The sequence below is a fragment of the Seriola lalandi genome, unplaced genomic scaffold, assembly GCF_002814215.2.
Source record: "Seriola lalandi dorsalis isolate HSWRI2012SDOR001 ecotype SW California unplaced genomic scaffold, Sedor1 jcf7180002054682, whole genome shotgun sequence".
Classification (NCBI taxonomy): domain Eukaryota; kingdom Metazoa; phylum Chordata; class Actinopteri; order Carangiformes; family Carangidae; genus Seriola; species Seriola lalandi.
The window spans coordinates 2,330,002-2,347,344 of record NW_019525235.1 but is presented as its reverse complement, the minus strand read 5'-3'; the positions used below and the strand labels follow the sequence as shown (position 1 = coordinate 2,347,344).

General features: G+C 41.8%; 1 protein-coding gene across 3 annotated transcripts in view; it reads left to right on the top strand.

Annotated features, from left to right (window-relative positions):
- The window catches only part of scaper (S-phase cyclin A-associated protein in the ER), a 57,447-nt gene extending 40,201 nt beyond the window's left edge, over nt 1–17,246 (top strand). For all 3 annotated transcript variants that reach the window (XM_023422567.2, XM_023422565.2, XM_023422566.2), the window contains 8 exons: nt 1,119–1,242; nt 2,831–3,057; nt 4,725–4,880; nt 7,136–7,370; nt 8,897–9,046; nt 15,087–15,278; nt 16,145–16,193; nt 16,482–17,246. In XM_023422567.2, coding sequence (XP_023278335.1) covers nt 1,119–1,242; nt 2,831–3,057; nt 4,725–4,880; nt 7,136–7,370; nt 8,897–9,046; nt 15,087–15,278; nt 16,145–16,193; nt 16,482–16,579 — 1,231 coding nt within the window. In that variant the 3' untranslated portion in view covers nt 16,580–17,246. The remainder of the gene's footprint in view (nt 1–1,118; nt 1,243–2,830; nt 3,058–4,724; nt 4,881–7,135; nt 7,371–8,896; nt 9,047–15,086; nt 15,279–16,144; nt 16,194–16,481) is intronic.
- The last annotated feature ends 97 nt before the right edge of the window (nt 17,247–17,343 follow it).

Here is a 17,343-nt window from a genome sequence, read left to right as displayed (position 1 = left end):
GCTGTTCTATCAGTGCACTTAACCATTATGGCTAGACTTTTTCCACCATCTTTATACTTTAATAGAATTACTGTCAATATAGCTGGCACACAAGACTGTAGCATTTTGCAAGAAGTTTCATTTTATGATTTTTTTTTTTTTTTTTTTTCAGGTGTACTCAAGTAAGTTTTGATGTCAGAGTTGGACACTATCCAATCACTCAAAATATAGTGCCTCTCACATTAACACCACATTCCACATCTGACAGCTTTACACTGCAATGTCAATAATGATACGGCAAAACGACCGATCTGCCCACTAGCAAATGCAAAGCAAAGAATAGAGGAAGTTATTGACAGACTTGGGACTGCCTCAGCCTAATCTATTTTCCTTTACTATGCCAGCGTGGTTTGACCGAAAACGCACAGCAGATGTGAAGGTTTCAGTAGATATCAAAATGTTTACCAGTTGAAATAAACATGGCCTACTTTAGGCACTGGAGAGGCAGATTCCATTCTTCCTGCGAGCAGATAGGACACGCCATTCCGCCAATGGCTAAAATATACAGTTGTCAGAAAATATTAACTGATGAAACGGGGGCGAGGGGGAGTAGCAGTCACAGCAGAACGATTGGTCAGTTATCTGAAGCATTAATCTTCCCTGGGACTTGTTTTAGAGCAGACATAATACAGAGGCACGCTGGCTGGCTCAGCACTGGCTGCTGCCTGGGGCTGCCTGGCGGCTGTGAGGAGCTGCTGAGAGGAATAGTTTTATCTCTCCAGCGGAAATGCTGCATCATCTCAGCCAAGATGGGACTGAGATTGCGTTCAGCCTCTCTGAAGGTGGCTCTAGTGAGGGGAGTCTCCGCATAAGTAGCTGATATGAGTGTTTTATTCCCCAAATCGGCTTCCTTACTCGTGCTGTCAGTGCGATACGCTTTTGACTTGTGAAGACAAACTACACCCTTAAGGAACCACAAATACAGAAGAGTGTGTTTGGTTTCCTGATGACTGCAGATAGTCGTGTCAGTGCCCAGGGCTAGACGTTTACATCCCACTAGTAGTGTTTCTGTAATGAATTGCGAGGGGAGTATCAGCGTGCCTTGTGATTAATAATGGTTTGTCATCATTCTGTGTCAGATCTCTCTGCGCTGCTGTAAATACCTACTACCTGGCGTGTTCCTGTTGCCCCCTCAACTGCTCCTATGTGCTGTTTAGCAACAAGATAGCACTTCTCATGGACCTGCTGCTGCATCAACTAACAGTAAGTCTCTGCACCCTAAGCGCATGAACAAGACCTAATTTGCCATCATAAACAAAACATTTCATAAATTATGCAATGAGTCAATATTTTTGCAGTTAGTTTGTGCCAACAGCAAAGTTCTGTAAATGTAGAGGAGATGCTGAATATGTTTACATACAACGCACCAAGGTTTGACCAAATGAACAGTGTTTCTAACACATACATTTATTAACCCTCCTTGTTTTCTTTGCATTTATCTGTTGATATACAGTGCTTTGACCACAGAGAAAGCCCTGGCTTTGTGCTGGTACATGTTCCTGCCGCAGTGTTAATGAAAGACAGAGCAGGGCACAAGGCTAGCAAGTAACAAGCCATTGCCCAACCTCTCCACAGATGCCTCCTGACTTAGGGAATGTGAGAGCATAGTCAGTCAAGCAGGCAGGCTGCACTGTGGCGACATGTCAGCCCATATCCTTCAGCACTCTGTAAGGAGGACTGTAAACATCAGCCCACTCCAAACATCTAACGGTGGCGGCTCGCTGGGGCCGCCTACACTCACAACAGAGACAGGACAAGGCACAGGCACAGGGTTGTGGTACATGCATGAACTCTACTGGGGCTTCCTTCTCCAGTGCCGAGTTCCAATCCAAAGCAGTCATATTTCCTTAGGGCACACAGGGAGAGGTTAGGCTGTATGTTTCAGTTTATATAAAACATATCTGAGCAGCTGCTCTGCTGACTGACGTATCCAGCAGCACTGCAGGAGACAAACTAACTGTTCTCCATGTGTTCAATGCAGATTAGGAATTGGGCTCAGCAATTATCCATGCTCCTACACACCCCTCATTGATGAGTTGTGATTTAATTTACAACTGTTAACTTTTACATGTTAACTATGTCCTGGTATGCGTGTGCATGAGCAATAGAGTAAAGCAGTGGGGGTAGTGCTGCCATATGAGCATGTCCCCTTTTAATTAGATTTGTGGAGAATGTCGGTGGATTTACCTATGCTGTCAGCATTCACTCCAACCATTAGACCAAATGAGAAGGTTTTACCTTAACAACGTTCTCCATGTTTAACAGCAGCACTATATTTTAAACATGGACTTCTGCTTGTGTGTTTCATGAAGTTTGACTGGAAATGCTCATCTAACTGCAGTGTCTAATTTCTTCTGCAGCTTTTTTATTTAAGCCTTCATCTTGTCAAACTGCTTTTTTGCTGTTTGTGTGGCTTAGGAAATGCCTCCACTATATACCATTATTGTAGCCATTACATATCACAAGGATTTACTAATTTGTGGCCTAAAGCGGGTTAATAATGAACTCACTAAAGTATATAATGTAGCAACAATGTTGGAAAAGCTAATGAAAACAGAGCATTTAACGTTTGCTTCTATGTTAATTGAATGGCTTTTAATGCACATGCTGAAGGTTAAATTGCCCTGTTTTTGTTTATCCCTCTGCACTTCTGTCTAATGGCATTTGGATGCTGTCCGATTTCTGCTGCAGCATATCAGGGTTTATCAAAGAGGTAGTTACCCTAGTGATGCAAATAATACAGGTTCATTCGTTTCTCAATAAGTTTTTTTTTTTTTTTTTATTCTTGCAGCTATATGTCCCAGATGAGGACAAGTCCATTTTTGGGCGCAGTGTTAACAAACAAGTCTTTGAGGGTTTGACAACAGGCCTGCTGCAGACCATTGCTACCATCCTGGGGTCCCTGTGGCCACATATCTCAGAGTCTGGACAAGGCGAAAACACATGGATTTCCTCCCCAGATGCCAAGGTCAAGCCTGCTACAGAGTCCTTCAACACTCGCACACAAGACCTAATCAGGTATTTTCCTTCCAGTGCTCTGTGCTACTTGCACACTGCTTCTCCTCCTCCTACATGGCACCTCTTTTTCTCATCTCATGACCTTTTTACCTCCTCTAGTACATCCCTCCTCCACTCCTCTTCACTGGGTTGAGAGGTGGTCAACCTCTGATTTCCTCAACAGTGTGCCTTATGTAAAGAATAGGCTGACAAAATGTCAGATCTCTTGGAAATGGTCCAACTGGTGTCTTGTTGGAATGGGAGTTGTGTGAGAATGACGGTGTATTCTGGCATCCTTCCAGCTTGTACTTTTTCCACACATTCAGTGCCACATTTCAAGTAAAATCAGTTCTAAGGGGGGGGGGGGCTACAAAGTAGCATAAACAGAGAGCACTTCCAAAGCTTTGAAAGGTCCCCTTGAACCTGGTGTTTGAGCTAGCCTTGTGGGTCTGGGCTGTAGGAGTCGGTGCTGTGTTGGAGAAATGTGGGCTGTGAGGAAAGGCAGGCACAGCCTGACGAAGCCTTGTGGAAGAGTGCAGTCTTTCCACCATCCCTCCCACAACCCATGATTCATCTGGACAGAGCAGCTGCACAGGCCCACCACTCTCATCCACTGACCCAGTCGTAACCCTGGAGACAGGGGAGGGCCTGAGAAAAATGGTATCGTCAGACTGGTAATCCCAAGTACGAGCTCAAGATTTACCTCAACTGCCTTGTATAATGTATATGCTAGTGAGGAAGGACAAAAGATCAAAACAGTTTTAGCTTTTGCAACACTCTCCCATTATACCAACCCATATATCACATAGAAAGGAGTTCACCATTTCCTCTCCTCTCATTACCAGTTTCTCAGTTTGACTTTCAGTGCTTTTAGACCCCTATCATTGTCATTAATGTTTTCAATCCATGCTCAAATGTTGAGATGTAAAGGGGTAAGTTCGACCACCAAGCTGATTGTCAAACAGAGAGCAGCATTTAACAGATCACTAAGTGTGAGGACTGATCCTTTCAACCTAAGTAAAGCTGTGGAAGAGGATCAAGTCAAAACAATGGGCCTCGGTTCAAGTGTCAGATGACCTGCAGTGGCGGTTGAAAATGGTCATAATAACCTGTTTTGAGAGGACCTCAGTGAGTGACAGTTCTTACGAAAAAGGTATGTGAAAGAAGCAAAGAGTCAAGACAGTGGTAAGATGAGGAGCACTGGCTTCACAGTGACCATATCAGTGACTTTAAAGCCTTGATTGGCAGCTGCAGCACTCGCCAGATCTTCATAAGCTATTGGTGCCTGAGCTGAGCCCAAAGGTGCAGGCATACCGGAGCAGGGAGAAGACGGCCCCAGGTCAGCAGACTGTCAAGGGCCCAGAGCTGGGCTGGCACAAGGGCCACAACAGCCCTCTAATGACACTATTAGCAGTGATTTGTGCCTGAAAGAGTACAGGGAACATGATCATGAGACCTGTCATTGGCAAAGACAAATTGGAGATATCACAGTAATAGCAGGGGGTGGAGGGCTTAGGTGAGGTATCCGCTTTCAGCTGCAGTGCTGTGGAAGTATGCACAGTAAAGGCCTTTGTTTGCCTGTGTGAGATGAGCTTTTTACAGAGGAAGTCACACATGGTAAATTTAGAAAGATTTGGAAAAAAAATTAACCACAAAATGTTTTTTCTCTTCTTGTGTGTTTTTTGCAGCTATGTAGTAAACATGGGTCTGATTGACAAGTTGTATGGGTGCTTCCTGTCGGTCCAAAGTCCTGTAGACGAGCACCCCAAGATGTCTGCTTTCCTCCAACAAGCCTCAGCTCTACTGCACAGCATGTGTAAGCTGTGTTTTGTCGTAACTGGACGGTGAGCATGTGTCTTACTCTATTACGCACCTTAAACATCTCTGTGATCTCTTGACACACACACACACACGCACACCTCTGTCTTTGCATCTAATGATAGAGACTCAGTCACTGTCATTAGATGTCAGTTCTTTAATGTCACAAGGATCCACAAAGACGGACTCACGGTTACTCAAACAAAGACTCTGATTCCTCTGCAATCAGCCAGCAGGTCGTTTCCTCCAGCCAGCTTGCTGGCTAAGCTGTCGTTACTGCAGATAGAGATAGGTATCTACTTGACCCAGTGCTCTGTCACTCACCATAAACCTTAGCCTGCAGCGCGGGGGGAGCCCACCCACGTGTGCTACGGTGACCTCCACTAAGGGAGGTTCAGTGGCGCCGCTGACAGAGGCTAAGCACACAGACACGCTGAGGGACATCAGCACCACAACTCCTCACTCAAAAGGAAAATAAATGTTGACCGTGGTAGCAGGCCGATATATGCTTTTATGTTATGCATTATAATAGAAATAGAACTGGACCGACTTTGATGCGTTTAATTGTTATACTGAATCTAGGTAGCAATCATTGCTTTTTCAGTTTCAACCATTGTACTGGGGTTAGTACTAGCTAGCTATTATTTTGCCAGCTGCAAGGTGCTTCAATATCAATGACCAACTGCTTCACACCACCGTGGTAGAAGACAGCTATATTAGGTCTATGTTTGTCACAGAATATGTGTGAGAAAACCATGTGTGATCTTGCAGGTTTAATGAGACCAGTGTTCTGGTCAGTATCACAGGCAGCAAGCTATGTTCTGCCAAGATTCTCTGTGTGTCATATATAAGAATGCTCAATGGGCTCGTAGAATATTTTGGCCATGCCAGTTGCTGTGTCAGGGGATTATAATGGCATTAGGAGGCTGTGGTCTTGCCTAGCAGCATATTTCACACAGAGCCTGTTGGCTAACATCAAGTATCAGCATGCACTGTAGCTTCCATCCAGAGGTCACACACCCTCCATTCTACATGGCTGCAAATCATAGCTGCTGCTGCCGCACTAGTCTTAAATTGTCTGTCTGTGCTAGCCCAGGGTTTTCACTGGATCCTCCTGCATTGCGACTTAATTACTTAAATTTTCTCTGGTGTTTCAGTTTGTTTGTCTATTTTTTTGTTTATTTGAGTCAGTGCGTGGTCACATCACCCCTGCAGGCACTCAAGAGAATATTATTTTTTGTTTGGTTTATTTTTTAATTTGTTCAGATTTGATCCACTTCCTAAATGTCCATCTTTCGAATCTCCTAGCATGACAAATTCACTTGTCAAACTAAAAAACTTAAATCACGAAAATGTTTAAATGCCTTAATGCCAGATGGATTGGTTAGATCTTGAAGCCTTTCCTCCGCACTCTACCTCCTCTTTCCAACCAGCATTATCCTTAGCTTTCTTGTTAAATGTGATGTACAATGAAAGGATGGATGTCACCATCCCTTTAACCAACACAGTGGCATCTTGTTGGAGCCAAACAAACACATCACCTCAAATCAAAACTTTACTCAGGTGGGCTTGATTAAATGTGCCGGAGCACTCAGCAGCACCTTGTCAGGCTTCAATCACAATTTGCCATCTTGGAGTTACTGCCATGAGCTTCTCATCATGGCATTATTATGTTTACTGTAGCAGGAGTGGGAGCCTAAGAGCCAATCTTGAAGGTCCCGCTCTTTCTGCTACAACCAAACAGGCTGGCAGTGACTTTTACCAGTCAAAAAGTGAAACATATTGGAAGCTCCTTGCATGCAAAGAAAGAAAAAAAGGTTATTCCATAAATAAAAGAGAAGCACGTGAAGATCAGAAGACGAACTTAACAGCAGCTGTGATCCAACATGTCAATATGCAACAGATTTTAAACTTGGTGTTCTTCCACCCGCAGCATTCAGTTAAGCCAGGTAATACAGCAGCGCTAACAGGGTACTATGTCTTATCTAAAGGGAAAGCTATCTCTAAGCTCTTGTCTGGTGAATAAATCTACAAGCAGAGGTTCTGACTGTTTGTGTCCTCAGCCTTGGGTGAAATCACAGTCTGACTTTCATTTTGGTTTGTCTTTGTCTTTTTTTTTTCTTTTTTTCTATTCTTGACAAGGGCAGCAAAACGGCACAAAAATAAAGACACTAATGCTACTCAGTGTTTCCTAGTATCATATCTGTGTGTGTTTTTTAATGAATTCTTCCAGTTATTTTTGGTTTTGCTGACCATTCATTTCCCCTCTCTTACTCGCCAGTGCTCCCAGTATATTTGACAATAAACGTCAGGACCCGACTGGATTGACGGCCTTGTTGCAGTCTACAGACCTGGTGGGAGTGGTGCACACCCTGTATTGTATCCTGCTGCACAGTTTCTTACCAGAGTCTGCTTCCCAGAGTCAGGAACCCTACGGCCCTGGGGTCATCCAGGTGGCTTTGCAAGGCATCCGCTTCCTCAACAGTTTTGCCCTGCTTGACCTATCTGCCTTCCAGGTATTCAGAATAAATCCAAAATATATTCTGTTTTTTCCACTTGTCACAAATAAAAAAAATTCCTTTGATCCAGCAGATTTTGTGCATTGGTGACAGACGGTTAGACATACAGTATTTTTTGTTTTGTTTTTCTTTATAGTTCTGCATCTGATCTTTGTTTGAGCATGTGTTCTCTATTCCCACTCACAGTAACTGGTTTTTGAATATGTGGTATGAAGAGCAATTTAAGTGACTTTTCTCTTATCACAAAGGGTATCACAAAAAAAAGTTTAATTATCCTCCCTGGATTTAATAAAATTGTATACATGATCAAATTGATGCAAGTTACTTTGTTAAGAGCCATTAGAAGAGGAGTCACTCTCCTCAGGACAAAGCTGACCTGTGGACATAAACACAGGTGCCCTTTGACCCTAGGTCAGTTGTTGGGGTTGAATAGAGCCCGTTGGGTCAGCCGTTAGGATGGAGCGCGGGTGATTAGCACTGTATGCCGGGCCGTACATTACCCACCCCGAGGAGGAGAGGGCGACAGCTTCACTGTGCTAAGTCATTGGGTAGACGGAAAGGCACGAGAGCAAGCGTTAATTATTTTAATGTCTTGCGGTAATTACTTTGAAGCAGCTTCCTCTCACTGACCCGCCACAGTCAGGCAACTCAAAACAGCTGGAAATGAAAGCATTTCACTGCCGGAGTTTTATGAACATTTTAAATAATGTTTCTTTTTTTGGCTAGAAGTTGTAATCACCTTGCGTTTCACATTACCTAACAGCACGGACTAATACATATTTTAGTGGCTGGATGATCAGAATTGAGGCCGTTAATTTACTCCTCTGCCGCATCAGCTCCTAATAATATGTTTAGAAGGGAATTTTAAAAGTGTGCTTTGCAGTATAAATAACTTGGTTTTGCTGTGGTTGCATGTTGGCAGAATATGCTGCAACAAATCTGTGAACCTTTAAAAAACTGTGAAAAAAGTTCATTCAAACCATAAATGATGTTTTCCCTCTTTGCTTAGTGGTTTTCCTGTTTCCCTTTTAAACTGTGACATGAATTTTATAAATCTAAATTTATTTATTTATTTATTTTTTGTAACATTTTGCTTTTTTTTCATTAGGCAGCTGCTTAGATAGTACAGAGTTTAATATGTTGCCTGCATACATTTTGATTGTTGAACATAACGTGCAGCTTCTCAGGTATTGTGTTTATGGATGGTTACAATGCAAACACACCCAAACTTCCAGTAAATTGCGATGATCTTATGGTGCTCTGTCACACTGACATGTTTAATAAATACTGTCTGTGAGCTGCTCCTAGCATCTCATTTCTGAGCGGGATTGGGGTGTTTTATGGTGGGACCCCCGCTTGAATTGCTTATACACTTACACCATGTATGTTCCCACCAGCAAAACATATAACCTTTTATTACTTTGCATTGTTAATGTCTTGAGCTTTTTGGAATCACAATGATAGATGATTTATGGTTATTTTACTGTGGTACACACTAACATGCTTTGCCTGTGACTTGCCAGTCTGTTCTAGGAGCTGAGGGCCTGTCTCTAGCTTTCCGACACATTGTCAGCTCCCTGCTCTGGTACTGCTCCCAGCATTCCTCTGAAGAGCTGCTGCATGAAGTCATCATCTGTGTGGGATACTTCACTGTTAACCACCCTGACAACCAGGTAATCCAGCTTCAACCTGCACAGAAATTTTTTTTTTTGGGTTATTTTTATTTTAACATAACCAAACTACTATAAATATTTTTTTGTTATAGTTTAAGCTGCAACTTCTTAATGAGCCTACTAGTTTTGTCAATTGGTTGTTTAATTGATCAATGTGTAAACTTATGAAAAATTCCACACGTAATTACCAAAAGAGGTGAGTTTTATTTGTCTTTGTTAAAAAATAAACAGTGAAAAAAGTAAGTAGAAATTATAAAAGCAAAAAAAAGTGGTGCTTTACCCACATTTTACTTTATAAATAACTTTAATGCTAGTGCTGCTATATCCCAACATTTTGTTAAAGAAATTATATATACTTATTCATTTTCCGTAACTCAAGTTGATGTCTGCAGATTACTTGCTTTATCAAACTATCTAACTAACAGTCCAAACCCCCAAAATATTAAATTTATTATCATATAATTAAGAAAAGTATCAAATCCTCATTATTTTCAAAACTGGAATCAGACCGTATTTAGCATTTTTGGTTGAAAAATATACAGAAAAGATGAATCTGTTACCTATAATAGTTGCTTATTAATTTTTTGTCGAAGGGCTAAACAATGAATCTGCTTGTTTCAGCTCTACTTAACACAATGAATCAATTTTCCACAATTGTTGTAGTTTAATGTTGCGTCAGTCTACTAATTGTTTAATTGCTAAGGCACATGTTGGATTTAATGCTTTCCATTATGAAAAGCTGCCTATTCCGTTAACAGGGCTGGGTAATATCATCTTACTTTTGTTCTGCTCATGTATTATTTGTCAGAAAAAGGGTGTAGTTTTGTAATTGTAACAAAAAGCACCTGTTTAAAGATTCATTCCTTGGCACCTTCCTGCTCTTGGTGTGTGTGTCGTCTATTGTCCCACAGAGTGACCCATTGTTCCCGCCTGGTAAAGCAGGGTTTCGTGCTGGCCCCAGTGTTACAACTACTTAGGGGGCTCTATTGAAGTGAGCAGGATGTGATGGAGCAGACCTGGCTGCTGTGTAATTGGCTGTCATGCATGGCCCGTCTACCGGGCCCCTGATTAGCCATGCTACAGTTGGCTGGGCTTTGATTACGTTAAGCCTGACCCACACAGGCAGCAGCCACGGCTTCACTCTCAAACCTCTGATATGTCATTTAAGTCCACACAGTTGCGGCCAGCCCCTATCACAACAATTTATAGGCTGATTACTGATTTTAATTTGCCAGATTTTTTACTCCTAATTAAAGGTTCCTCCTCCAGTCTATGGCACTTAAGCTCTCCCCTCTGCTCCTATCCAATTTAATTATTATGATGTACAGAATTAGCATTTGTTGGAGATTGTAGATTGAATTTACATATTATATTGAATAATTAAATGAAGACTGATGATTGAATTAAGTGAGTGACAGATGATTTGTCTTTATGCACCCAGAGCAGCCTGAAAAGAGCAGCCATGATTGACTAAAAACATTTGCTTGTTGCTAATTTGATGCAAAATTTGTAATTTCTCCACAACCTGGGAACTGCCAAGACGAATGTTTAGAGAAAAAGCACCAAAAAAATCACTTACCTTGCTTTTGATTTAAGAATTTAATAAAGAAATAAAAAAAATCACATTTGAGTATAGATTGTCGGGAAACAAGATCCCATACAACCTCCACACAGAGTTGATCTTTGCCAGGGGTCCAGTTCCTGGAATGCGTCCATTCAGTTCCGCACCAAGATGGATGGCGTTAAGGAGAATATTTAGAGCAGCTTGAGCTTTTCTCAAGCTAATGTAAGCATTGGCAGAACACAAAAGCAGCCCGACCCAAGGCTTGTGCGGTTGTGGAGACTGCTGATTCACTGTCGGCACACTGGCTTTTGTTTATATATTTTTTTATTTATTTATATATATATGCTCATAAAAAACAGTACTTTGAAGCAGCAACATACGTAGTGATGTATTCCCTCTGCTCTGGGGGCATGAATAATTCACCTTGTGACACAAAAAGCCATTGGGGGAGTGACATATGTAGGCTTGTGTGTTTTTCAAGTGTCTCTGCTGATGGGGGCCACTGAGCCATTTAGCCATATGTTTCATTGTCTGTTGGGTGCGTCCGTAGAGACCTTTCCACAAAACAAGCAAAACAAATAAATCCTACTTTGTAACTGACATGTAACTGTACTTCCTTTTTCCCTGAAGAGATGTTTACCGGTAATCTCCTTGTCTTTAAATACAATGATTCATTTGTGATTCATCCACGGTGATGATCAGTTGAATCTTTGAGCTGACGGGACTGTAATTTTAGACTGTTGACATGTTAACCCACCTGCTTCCCGCTTGCTTTTTTAGAAAGACACAAGCAATTTGAGAGTGTGGAAATCTTAAGAAAACTTTGCTTTTTCTTAAGTACATGGAAAATGGCCACAGACACGCAAGCAGAGTGAGCCCCACACACAACATGCTGTTGTCCCAATAACACACGTTGTACAGGAATGGGTGTAATTTCAGGTTGGTTATGGACCTTTTTCTTTTTTTATATAAATGTAATGGGATAGTTTCCCCTGCACTGGCTCCTGATATTACCTGACTCCTCTGTGCTTATATTTCATAAACTGTTTTCTTTATACCGGGGAGCATCTCATGAGCTATGGACGTCTCTGGACCTAACATCCCACACACATCTCCAGAGCTCAGCCTTATCTGTGGGGTCATTCCTCTTCTTCCCATTCTCTACGAGGGCGTTTCCTCTGCCCCGCAGGCCCAAGCCAAGCTTTAGGCCTGTAATTCCTGTTAACCTGATGTTGAAACGCTCCCCTCAGCAGTCCATTACTGCCAAGACAACCAAGCCCTCACTGCCTGCAGGGTAAATGCAGCTCGTGCAGACCATAGGGAGCCAGCGCTGGGGAATGCACACTCTGTATCACCCAGCAGAGTAAACAGAGGCAGAGAAACGCAGACAGACACACTGCACTGACTGGCAGGAGAGGGCCTGATTGTTAGCTCGGTAGATGATTTACACTCGCGCTTCAAGGGTGAACGCAGGTCCAACTGACTCAAAGTGAAGCTGAGGACATTTTTATCCCTGAAGACCTTTCAGTGAGGAGTTTTCATTTGTCGGTAACACTGTTGTCGGATCAGTTTCAGAGCAGAATTATCTGCAGTACAATCTGGGATGGAATGACAGCGTCAGCTCATAGAGATAAATAAAGAGTTATTAAGCTTTATTGTGTAAACAGTAGGTTTTTATTGGGTTTTAAGACGACTGACAGTTACCTTTAAAAGTCAAGTTGGAGTGTCTATGTCAATGTCTGCTTCACTGGCACCCGGGTAATTTACACACATCCCTTGCATGTCTCAATAAGCCGTTGTAAATGTTGTAAAGAAGCACTAAACAGTTATTTGACTCTCTTTTCTTTGTGGTGTCTGCTGTGTTGCCTGTCTTATCAGTAAGGCAGTTCCTCTGTGATGGATCTGGTTTATATTGTGGATTGGAGTGTCAGATATATGGCCCTGCTCTGATGCTGGTTCTTCCTGAGGTGTTTGGGCTGTCTAGACGCTACACTGAACGGAAATGCCTCCACACATTTGAGATTGTCGCTTTCCTTCTGTGTAACATTAAAATTGAATTTGTGGAGTAAGACGTAATAAGATTTCTTTGCCTCATCCAGCAGTGCTGCAGCCTCATGCATACACGCTAATTATGCTATTTGAGATTTATTCTTTATTGCATGGCTGAATAATAACTTTTTTTTCCCTCTCTGTTCTTAAATCTGCTTCAACTTTGGTTTCCGCTGCAACACAGGGTTTTCCCAGGAATTTGTTTGCGTTTCAGAACATTAACTTTACACACTCTTTGTTGTCATTGTGGACAGTGAGGAAGTTATGTAATGGAAGCGTCATAAAACTCGGCACTGTTTGAAAATGCCAGGTCTCTGAACTTAAGAAAGACCAGAGCAGCCAAGACACTTGAGTTTTTACAGGGTCTGCATTATATGCAGGCCAGATGCATGTGTTCAGATGCTTGTTGTTAGTTTTATGATGTCAGGCTTTGAGCTGCAGATACTTCAGCGGGAGAAGTAACGCTACAGCATAATCTGTAGTTGGAAACCATTTGGAGCTCTGGTGTTGCTCTTCACCTGGTAGAGGCGTGGAAAGTTGGCAGGGGGCTCGGTTTCTTTGTTACCTCCAGACTCTCGCTGCCACCAGGCTTTGTTTTATGTCCTATTGCGTCAGGCACTTGAGGGTGGACAATTTGTTTAGGCAGCTGAAGATGGAACTGTGCGTAGTGGAGGATTATGAGATCGCTGGGTGATTTGTGGGTTGGATCTCCTCAGCGCCCCAGCTCAAACATCCAACACTTGCGATGGTGTTAAATTATGATACCTAAACCATAAATGTCCTGGATTAGAACAGGAACACGAACAACGAATAGATTCTTTAGCTTTTGCAGAATCATGATTTTGGCTCTCTAATGAATTCAGCTTCATAAATTTATGACCCACCCTATTGCCAGTTCGTCTATGGTCAATGTTGCAACAGACAAGATAAATATGATATCGTAGGATTTAGTGGAAAGTAGCATGAAAATGCTAAAACTACATGTACTGAAAATAAGCAGCACTACTTTTGAAAACAACCAGAGCTTGCCTTTTTTTTCCTTCCTTCAGTGGATGAATTTGTCCAGCGAGTCCCACATTCCTTTGTGAAAAACACTTACTGAGTCAGTGAAACTGTAGGGATTTTGTTCTACCACCGTAACGCACACGTACTCACAGCACGGTTTTCATCTTTGCAGTGTATTCAGGGCCATCCTTTAATTCAGTACTGTGCTCAGTAATACACACCTATGCACATGTTCTCTTAGCTTCGAAAATTAACACTTACATTTCAGGTTGATAAATGCAGTGCTCTTCACATTTTTAAGTATTTGCAATGCATTACAGTTCACTTTGTTTGACCCGTCCATATGGATTCTTTAAACTAATGAAGATAGGAAATGGCACTGTTTTGTGTCCCTTTGAACGCCGCTGTAGAGGGCAGCTCTGAGAAGCTTCACCTTGAACTGATAAAAGCGAAGAATTATCGCTTTGTTTATCCTGCTGCTAAAACTTGGAGTGCACTATCAAAGGAGAAGCCAGTGGAAGAGTATTAGAGAGTGTATTTTTAAAATCTTGTAAACCTTGTGAATTTATGTCACCATGACTTGGGGACCTCACCTTGCCCTTCTGTTTTCAATTTGCATTGAGCCCCCAGTCCCGCAGTCTCTACCTGTAAAGCATGGTTTTGGTGTTTTGTTGTCTTTTTTTTTTTTTGGGCTGACCCACTGGCTCTCAGAGGGGTGCTTGGTGGTCCTTGGTCTTCCAGGGCTCAGGGGAGATGACTAGAGAATTAGGCTGGGACCCCTTCCTCTGCAGCAGTCCCCTTTCTAATCAAATGAGGCTGGGAGTGATTTTGTTTTAATACTGGTGGCCCGGATGAGATGCTGTGTGTGATTGACGGGCTGTGATGGAGAGCAGGATGTCGGCAGGGTGAAAATACCATTAATGGTATTGCTCATTTCTTAAAGTGGGGGGTGGCCACACTGTTGGTGGAGGTTCGCTCACCCTTCCTTTCACCCCGCCACCCTACCCCTTCGTACCCCTGTTGCACTATGAATGCCCTCTCAACCTGAGCTTCACTCCTGCACTGATTCTGCCGCTTGAGTGTTGCTTAAAGAGCTTAACGCAAAACTTGAAAGTGAAGTTTTAACCGCAGTTCGTGACATCAGTTCGCATTTGTCATTTCCTTCTTATGTCACAGCAGCTCTGCTATTGCTGTTGGTACAAAGGAAGAATAAAACATCCCATCATTGTGTTTTATAGCCTGTAATTGTGTGGTGGGAGGCTGTGCCCCCCAGGTCTACTCCTAATGGTTTTTTGTGTGTTGTTTTAGTGGCAGATTTACATGTGGGAGGGGCACAGGCCGGTGATTTACAACCAGCAGTGCCACTGACTGGCCGCCTGACTGGCTTAGTGACTGACTGGCCCTGCTCCCTGTGTGTTCCAGGTGATAGTGCAGTCTGGCCGCCAGCCCAGCGTGCTGCAGAAACTGTGTCAGCTGCCCTTCCAGTACTTCAGCCACCCGCGCCTCATCAGAGTGCTCTTCCCCTCCCTCATCTCGGCCTGCTACAACAACTCTCAGAACAAGGTCATCCTGCAGCAGGAGATGAGCTGCGTGCTGCTGGCTACATTCATTCAGGTAAATATGGGACCATGGTCACACATATAGTATATAAATGCACATATACTGTGTATTATAATGCATTTACATAATATGAATAAAAAATTCAGAGGCTAAACTATCGACCAAAAAACAGGAGTGTTGTAATGTTGATTTAAAAAGAGGTTTGACTTTCTTTTGAGGCCAATGTTGAAAATGTATTCAAAAATACACTATAATCAAAATCATCCTCTTTGGCCTTGAGCATTTTATGCCCCCTAAATAAAACTCATACTCAATAAATTTCTTTCACATCAGAAGGAAACTTCCGTGCGACGGCTGATAAATGATTGCTCATCTGGGGCCCGGTGAATCTGTAACAGGCAGGATTTTACAAAGATAAATGGCTTCCTTCACAGTGGATTTACCTGCCACTGGTTCAACTCCCAGTAAACAGCTTGTCTCCTTCATCTTCCCTCTAACAACACGCCCCTCACCACTCTGCAGCCACCACTGTTTAGACACCGATTAACTTCCATTCAAAGGGAGACAAGCTATTGTCATTTCTTTCAAACAAAGCAATAATGCATGGTGTCCTGCCCCGCTGCCCTCATTGTTGAGTTAACCTCGAGAGCATTCCTCGGAGTGAAACAGTTCAATCCAGGATGGTTCAATATCACTCATTAAACTAAAAATATTTAGTTTGATTAGTAAATTACAATTTGATTAAACTGTAGAAGCAGCTTTAAATTTTGCTTACTATATATATTTTTTTTTTTTTTTTTTTTTAATGGAAGGTTTAATTAATTTTAGATGAAACTGATGAACTTGCACACAGACAGCACTGCTAGTACCTGCAGTACGCTCTTATGGCAGGCATTAATAATCCTTATTAATTCTCCCAGGACTGTGCCGCAAATGAGAAGGAGTCGGACAACAAAACAAAGCAAGCAGGTAAGTTATTCTGATGAATTTATCAAATGCAAAATAAATTGTATGGATTGTGTTCATCATTGATTTTTATATATAGATATTTTAATAGTTTATAAAGGATGTTGATGTCATGTAAAAACAGCTACTTTTATATTTTATTTTATATCTACGCGAAGATTTTCTCTTAATACATGTCGGGCTTGTTTTGGTGAAATTCAGACTTTTTTTTTTTTATCCTGTTGTAAAAGGATTAAGGATTTCTGTTGAACATGCAGTGTAATGTAGATGTTCTTTTCTGTCTGTGCTTAGTTTCCCTGCCGCTGGATTACTGTGAGTTGTCCAACCGTTTCCCAAGAGATCAGTGGGACTCAGCGCTGCAGTTTTTTCTCAAGAAGCAGGAGGAGTGATGGAGCTGCCCAATGTCCTCAGAACGGATAAGCACAGTACAAACACTACAAAAGAGACTGAGAGGTGGAGATGTTCTTTTTGTTTGTTTGTGTTCATTCTCCTGACTGTAAGTCTACACATGAGTAAATTATTTGTTCTTCAGACTGTGTCAAATGTAAAGATTGTGAAGCCTTACCCTATGTTGGTGTGTCTGTTTTGATTTCTTGGAAATCAGATTGATGTTTAAGAGGAATTTGCACAAAATATCTTGTTTGTACATTACAGTTAGAACACACGCACAACTATTCCATTTAATGTCTAAACAACCATGTGTTTCTCTTTGTTTCTGTTGTAGATAGAAATGGATCCGTTTTCAAAGCAGTGACGACTTAAACCTGAAACGTACTTATACTGTAATTCATAATTTGCCAAACACTTCCATTATGTTTGTGTTAATTTATTGTATTTGTCTTATTTTTGAATGTGAATGACCAGAATGTTTTCCTAGTCTACATTAGGCCAGTTATACGTGACATGACCTGCCTTGATTGCAAATATGTGTTGAGTTATATTTTTCAAGTTTACATCTTTTTCTGTTTTTTCTCTCTCTGTAAAGAGGCACGTAAAATTAATATAATTTATTGAGTTATTTGCCTTTATCACATAAAATAAAATACTTACGGTTAAGTTTTGTTCTTCCTCAGTTTTATTCTGTGCAAAACAAACAAATTTAAAGTAATATCAGTACTTAAACATTAACACTTCCGCTGTTGTTTGGCTTTGT